Genomic DNA, 7,464 nt, shown 5'->3' with positions numbered 1-7,464 from the left:
TGAACTATGATTTAGATATTTATTGCCATATTAATATTCAATACAAGTTCTAAAATTTTCGTTTTTTACTCATTTATCCCCCAAAATTGATCATTTCCTACTTTAGTATTTTTTTTAAAAACTCGATATCTGATCTAAGTATCAACTAATCAGAGGGACTAATCCCATGTCCATCAACGAAGGCCCACTTGAAGGCCTGGACTGGCCCAACACAAGAATTGTGTTGTGGGCACTGGTTTCTAGCCAAAAACTTCCCATTTTACCCTTATTTTTTTGGTATAAATATTTTCATTTTCTTTTAACTTAGGTCTTTTTTTTAGGGTTATTAGTTTTGTTTTTGTTTTCCACCTTTCAAGAAAATTGATAAACCCTTCTTTAGTGTACATGTGTCAAATTCAATAAAATTCAGATTCTGGGAAATCATTACGACCAATTTGCGTAGGAATCTCCTAGGTTCTAAGTTCCTTCAACTTCCCCCAATTTCAACCTTTTTTTTTCATAGTTGAAGAAAAATCACTTTTTTACTCTGAAAAAAGTGATTATTTTTCTTCTTCTTTGAAGATGATTGCTGAAAAACCTAGTTGGCTTAGACATGAGGGTATGCAAATTTTTTCCATTGATGTTCAACCTGGTGGACTCAGATTTGCTACTGGTGGTGGTGACCACAAGGTATCAATTTTTTTCTGAATTTATTTGAATTTTTGGTTTTTTGAAGCATTGTGTTTGTTTCAATTTTTCTTGACTTAATGTATACTTTGTGATTAAACATTGATTTGCAGGGTAATGTGAGTTAATGTTTTATATAAACTCTTAAAGTTATTGCTTCTTAATGAGTTTGTTAGTTATTAATCTAGATGCATAATTTAATTTAAGAAATCAAGTTTACATGATGTATTCTGGTTAATCATTTTTCGTATTGTATTTAGATGTATAAAAGAGTCAAAAGATTACATGATATGGCAATTGTGATTGATTGGCAGTGTAAAATATCTTTACACTGACAATGTATATGAATTATATACAAATACACAATGTGGATACTGCCAACTTTGTGTATGGTTTGTTGATTCTCTTTTGTTTCTTTGATTTCATAACCTTATGTGTTTGTACCTTTGCTAATGGTTTTCCAATGTGTATGGCAAAATTGACTTCAGATCTTCAGTTTAGGATTTTGGAGGGGTAACCTTGGCGCAACTGGTAAAGTTGTTGTCATGTGACTGAAAGGTCACGGGTTCAAGTCCTGGAAACAGCCTCTTGTGTAAAACAGGGTAAGGCTGCGTACAATACACCAAATGGTGGGACCCCTTCCCGGACCCTGCATATGCGGGAGCTCTAGTGCACCGGGTTGCCCTTTTTATCTTCAGTTTAGGATTTTGGATCAGGATCATTTTGTTCAAATTTTACTTTTTTGATTTGTTTTCAAAGAACTTGGATCAGTGTTGTCAACCGCATATCATGAAAAATAGTAGTTTGTTCAAAATTCAAATTAAATGCTATCGCGCCATATAGCGCCAATATAGTTTTTAGCCTTTATCCGGCAACAATTTGTACTAAATAGTGTATTATGGAACGATATCCATTTGTTCAAATTCCACTACACTATAGTGCTGTTATTTGACAATACTGACTTGGATTAGTTCCCACGTAATCACATTCTCATCTCTGTTTTTGCAGGTTCGCATATGGAATATGAAATCTCTTGGTGCGGACATGGAAAGTCTCGACACTTCTCAAAGGCTTCTTGCAACCCTGCGGGATCACTTTGGGTCTGTCAATTGTGTTAGGTGGGCCAAGCATGGAAAGTTTGTTGCATCAGGGTCTGATGATCAGGCGATATTAATACATGAGAGGAAGCCTGGTTCAGGAACCACGGAATTTGGCAGTGGAGAGCCTCCAGATATTGAAAACTGGAAAGTTGTGATGACTCTGAGAGGGCACTCTGCTGATGTGGTAATGCAATATCTTTTCCTTTTTCAACCTCTTGTTTTATTTATTGTTTTTTTCAAAAACACTTTCGACCAATTAATTTCAATGCCGGCTTTTTCTTTCTTTGGAATTGTGTGAACCATTATTATTATTATTATTATTTTTATCTAAACGTGCCTCTAGCTCGTTATTGGAATGCTTGTAATTTTCAATTATTTTAATTAACTTGGGATCTATTTGTCCATGCGTAAAGTAGGTCGATCTTAATTGGTCTCCCGATGATTCTTCTTTGGCTAGTGGGAGTTTGGACAACACCATCCATATATGGAATATGACCAATGGAATTTGCACTGCTGTTTTAAGGGGCCACTCTAGCCTTGTTAAGGGGGTTGCGTGGGATCCTATTGGCTCTTTCATAGCAAGTCAGTCTGATGATAAAACTGTGATTATTTGGCGAACTAGTGATTGGAGTCTTGCTTATAGGACTGATGGTCATTGGTCAAAATCAGTAAGTTCTTACTTTTAAGGATTTAATTTGTATGCAGTGTCAGTGTAAAAAAGTTCTACATATGTATCCAATTACATCTCGTCATTGTATCACTTTGCTGTGTTAGTTCCTGAGATATCTCCTCAATTATCTATGTAGTGAGATGTGAATGTGATTGGATGCATGTGTAAAACTTTTTTACACTGATAATTCAACTTTCTATTTCCTAATTAATGTTTCCTTTTTTTCAGCTTGGATCAACCTTTTTCAGGCGGCTTGGATGGTCTCCATGTGGTCATTTCATTACCACTACTCATGGTTTCAAGAAGCCTAGGCATTCTGCCCCAGTTCTTGAAAGAGGGGAATGGTCTGCAACATTTGATTTCTTAGGACACAATGCTCCGATAATTGTGGTGAGGTTCAACCATTTTCTGTTCAAAAAGAATTCTTCTAATGCCCAGGAAGGGAAATCTGAGACTGTCGGGTGGAGCAACGGTGCTTCCAAGACTGGATCCAAAGAGCCACAGCCTTACAATATTATTGCCATCGGAAGTCAGGACCGGACAATAACAGTGTGGACTACTGCAAGTCCCCGTCCTTTATTTGTTGCTAAGCATTTTTTTACTCAAAGTGTTGTAGATTTATCCTGGTATTTCCCTTTATCTCTAGTTGTTGCATTTGATTTGTTATGTGTATCATGTTAAATTTATATTTTGACTTATCATTTCTCTGATTGAGTCCTTTTTATTTTTCTTCTTTTGAAACAGGAGCCCCGATGGATATTCACTTTTTGCATGTTCCTTGGATGGATCTGTGGGTGCATTTCATTTTGAGGCAAAAGAACTTGGTCAGAGTTTAAATGATGCTGAGCTGGATGAGTTGAAGAGAAGTCGTTATGGCGATGTGAGTGGGCGTAAAATTAATTTAGCAGAAAGTCCGGCACAGTTACTTCTAGAAGCAGCTTCTACCAAACAAACATCGGCCAAAAAGGCGGTTTCTAATGTCCAACAAAAGAAGACAACGCCAAAGGCTTGTGTTAGTGCAGGGAACACTACAAAGAATTCCAAGCCTCAAGTTAACGACGTTAAGGAGACCGGAGGTTCTGTAGGCAATGAGCCAAACATGGTTACAACCACTGGTCCGATTTCTGGTCCAGTTAAGCAAAAAGAGTATAGACGCCCTGATGGCCGTAAAAGAATTATTCCAGAAGTAGTTGGAGTGCCTGTTCAACCGGAAAGCATTTCCAGTGCAGCTCAGCAACTTAATTTTCCTATTGTCTATTCTGAACACATAAAGAGTTCTGACAGAGCTATTTCTAATAATGATGACATAAGAGCTAGTCAATTGGGAGGATCACATATTAGACATTCAGATTTAAAAGAACGTTCTGGGGTTACTGCTAGGGCCACAATTTCTGACGGCCTGATAATTGAGAAAGTTCCAGATACATCCGGTGATGGAGGCATCAATGTTCAACAGATGGGAAATTCAATGACTTCTAATTCTTTAGCTGCTTGTAGTTCTACACTTTCTATTAGAGTATTTGATAAGAAAGGAGGGGACGGTACTTCACCTGTTCTTTTGGAAGCACGTCCAAGAGAACACACTGTAAATGACATTGCAGGGCTGGCAAATACGCCAATGATGAAAGAAACAGAAATTGTATGCACAAGGGGGGATCAAACACTTTGGTCTGATAGGATATCAGGAAAAGTCACTGTTTTAGCTGGCAATGCGAATTTCTGGGCTGTTGGGTGTGAAGATGGATGTCTGCAGGTAAATTGCTTTTCTACATTTATTGTATGCATACATGGTCTTCTTTTTACTACATATTTTCTGTCAACATTCCTGATATAAAGTAGGTTGTGGTTGCATAGTTAGCTGTTGTAGTTGTACTAAACAACACCCTTTATACTAAATTTTCTGTTGCTTGTTTTCCAAGACTTTCCACACTATTTAATGTTGGCTTAAACACCCTTCAATACTTATTTAAAATTTTCACATTATGTTGTCCTAATTCGAATAATGTTGGATTATGTGGTTCGAGTGAAAAATAGTTAATTTGTATAGAATGTGTGGTACATGGTTCTAACTTTTTAAGGTTGTAAAACTATGGGTACAGTATATGGGGTAAGATGTAGATCTTATGCTATCTTTTTACTTGCTGACTTTTGCTTCCTTTTGAGAAGATTTACACTAAGTGTGGGAGACGTGCAATGCCTACAATGATGATGGGATCATCTGCCACATTTATAGACTGTGATGAATGCTGGACATTGATGCTGGTGACAAGAAAGGGATCCCTTTATTTATGGGATTTATTGAACCGAACTTGTCTCCTTCAAGATTCATTGACTTCTTTAGTTGCTTCAAGTCCTAACCCATCCACTAAAAATGAAGGTACCATATATTACATTCAGTTGTTTGATATTGCGGATACTTGGTTTTTGACTAAGTGGTCATAGTTATCATATTTTTCCCGATACGAGGGAAACATGCCTTGATTTTCTCAACAATTTTGATTTCATTGGCGACTCTGTTGTTTTAAATTTGACCATATCTTTGCAGGAACTATTAAAGTTATTTCTGCAAAGCTATCAAAGTCTGGTTCCCCGCTTGTTGTGTTGGCAACACGCCATGCTTTCCTATTTGACATGAATGTCAAGTGTTGGCTTAGGGTTGCAGATGATAGCTTCCCTGCATCAAATTTTGCCAGCTCTTGGAGTTTGGGTTCAATTCAAAGTGGTGAGCTGGCTGCTTTACAGGTTGATCTTAGAAAATATTTGGCTCGGAAGCCTGGTTGGACAAGGTGTGTAATTTTCTGCCATCTATTTTTTACAGAGCCTGTAGTTGATATTCCATATTTAATTGGACTTTAGTGTGTAGTCCTTTTTCTCTTATGACCAAACATTCTTAGTTGAGTTTGTCATTTTCGCTTTAATAGGTGCTAGTGCTACTCCAATATTTTTATGGGTCAATTTGTTTCTAGGTCATCTTTTTTTTTTTTTTTTTTTTTTTGAGAGGACTTCTAGGTCAGCTTGTTTAATATCTATTCTGTTCTCATAAAATGGATATGTTAAAGCACAAATAAGCTTGAAAATATCTACAACAGAATGTGATAGGTAGCTGTTAGTTTATTAATTATGTTAGTATTTTCTCCTTCACCAGAGTTTGAACCCTGATCCTTTAACTCCTTTAACCCTTATTCAAACCAGTTTAGCTACCCAATCCCCCCACAAAATATGCTTGTTGTCTACTACGTCTCTGACCTCATGTTCTGTATTTATTTTCTCGCCACCATCTTTTGATTAGAATTTTTATGTTAGAAGGGACACTTATTAAATATGAATATCTTGGCAGAATGACTGATGATGGGGTGCAGACACGTGCCCATTTGGAAGCTCAATTGGCTTCATCCTTGGCTTTGGGATCTGCCAATGAATATCGCCAATGCCTATTGTCCTATGTACGCTTTCTTGCAAGGTATTCTTCTTCTCATTTTCATTTATATATTTACTGAAGGCAAGTTGAACATCTTAGTGTTCATTCATTTCTACTTGCATTTTGTTTTCTACATAAATTGTAGTGGCCTGTTGTTTTCTACTCCCCCAGCCACTAATCCTCTCGCTCTTTGCTTTTTGTCTTCTAGATATTCAACTGTTTACATTTATATTTGATTTCTTTTGTTTGTAATAATCTTTTTTCTGTGTCCTTACTATGTTATCTAATTTAATTTGCATGATAGCTACATCTTGTGGTCTTTGTGATTTTGGACTGCTGCAGACTAAACAATGATTATGAAATGATTGCAGGGAAGCAGATGAATCTCGATTAAGGGAAGTCTGTGAGGGTTTCCTTGGACCTCCAACAGGGATGGCTGAGGAACCATCTTCAGATTCAAATAACTTAGCATGGGATCCTTTTGTTCTTGTAAGCTTTAGCTCCAACTTCACACATTTTTTTTAAAAAGAAGCTCAAATCTCTCTTGACCAACAAAACGTAGACGATTGGTCAAACTACACAATTGCTTTGCAATCTCATATTTTCTTGCCGAATCTTTGCAGGGAATGAGGAAACACAAGCTTCTCAGGGAAGATATTCTTCCATCGATGGCGTCGAACAGAAAAGTCCAGAGATTGCTAAATGAATTCATGGACCTGTTATCTGAATATGAGATAGTTGATCCAAATCAAGACCAAATGGCTCTCATTTTACCAAAGTCATCTTCACCAGCAACCAAACCGATTGAGAACAGTTCAGTAGCAATCGACAAGGAGGACGGTGCTCAAGCAAAGACATTGGATTAAAAATATTCAGAGTGTAGGAGTATACTAAACTAATATAGGATTTATAAGTATCTTCTATAGGAAGTAATTATAAACTGTCTTTAAAGCACCAACACACACTTCAAAGGTACTAAAATTTGAACTAAATGTCACACCTATGATTTATCCCATCAACTTGTAACTTGCTTCTTGTACAATATCAAATAAGGGAAAATAAATGAGAGTTTTTTCTTAGTTAAATCCAATGTGTTAATTTCTTTTGCTGGTTTGCTTGATGTGCATTTGCAGCATGGCGAGTTGTATAATTGTAGGTCTAGATATTATTTAAAAAAAGTTCAATTTAGTTTTAGCGATTTTTGTTTTTGTTTTTGGAATTAGTTTTTGTTCTTGTGGCTAGCATTTTTCTTTCATCTGAATAACGAATGTGACTTCTTTAAGCAACTCACCTTAACGAACACTTTTTAGTTGAATCTAACAACATTAAAAATGTTTTAAGGCGCATTAAGATTATCAACGGGGTTAGGTATAGAAGAAGAGGTTAATCTCCACAATGTGGTGAATCAACTATTAAATTAGAGAAGTGTTTGCAATAGTTGTCTCAAATAACATTTTTATTAAACGTTGTTAAACGACATATTGAATAGTTCTATACTTATGTAAAAATTTATAAAAATGATTTATTTAAAGCTTTTAATTCAATGACCAACGAAGATTGACTCAGTTAGTAAAGAGTTGACTCTCCCGTAATGTCATGAGTTCAACTCT

The 7,464-nt window shown here is 36.2% G+C and overlaps 1 protein-coding gene across 2 annotated transcripts; it reads left to right on the top strand.

Annotated features, from left to right (window-relative positions):
* Positions 1 to 318: 318 nt before the first annotated feature.
* On the top strand, positions 319 to 6,939 carry LOC146950193 (protein HIRA-like). Of its 2 annotated transcripts, XM_085746133.1 has the most exons (10): positions 319 to 669; positions 1,675 to 1,950; positions 2,183 to 2,434; positions 2,665 to 3,062; positions 3,181 to 4,189; positions 4,603 to 4,813; positions 4,982 to 5,222; positions 5,774 to 5,896; positions 6,226 to 6,343; positions 6,478 to 6,939. In XM_085746133.1, exons 1-10 carry the CDS (start codon positions 562 to 564, stop codon positions 6,718 to 6,720), a joined length of 2,979 nt encoding a protein of 992 aa, XP_085602259.1. In that variant the 5' UTR covers positions 319 to 561; the 3' UTR covers positions 6,721 to 6,939. The 2 variants fall into 2 exon arrangements, with proteins under 2 accessions (XP_085602259.1, XP_085602260.1); XM_085746134.1 differs by lacking the exon at positions 319 to 669 and having other exon boundaries at positions 1,712 to 1,950; positions 2,180 to 2,434.
* The last annotated feature ends 525 nt before the right edge of the window (positions 6,940 to 7,464 follow it).

This window comes from Medicago sativa, chromosome 2 (assembly GCF_051527215.1).
Source record: "Medicago sativa cultivar Bolivia chromosome 2, Bolivia_mono, whole genome shotgun sequence".
In the NCBI taxonomy this organism is placed as follows: Eukaryota; Viridiplantae; Streptophyta; class Magnoliopsida; order Fabales; family Fabaceae; genus Medicago; species Medicago sativa.
This window is presented reverse-complemented; position numbering and strand designations above follow the sequence as displayed.

What these genes read in the sequence shown, in the direction of transcription:
- LOC146950193 (XM_085746133.1), top strand. Translation starts at nt 562, where the DNA reads ATGATTGCTGAAAAACCTAGTTGGCTTAGACATGAGGGTATGCAAATT. An exon ending in CTGGTGGTGGTGACCACAAG is followed by an intron (nt 670 to 1,674) that starts GTATCAATTTTT and finishes CTGTTTTTGCAG; the next exon opens with GTTCGCATATGGAATATGAA. An exon ending in ATGGTCATTGGTCAAAATCA is followed by an intron (nt 2,435 to 2,664) that starts GTAAGTTCTTAC and finishes CCTTTTTTTCAG; the next exon opens with CTTGGATCAACCTTTTTCAG.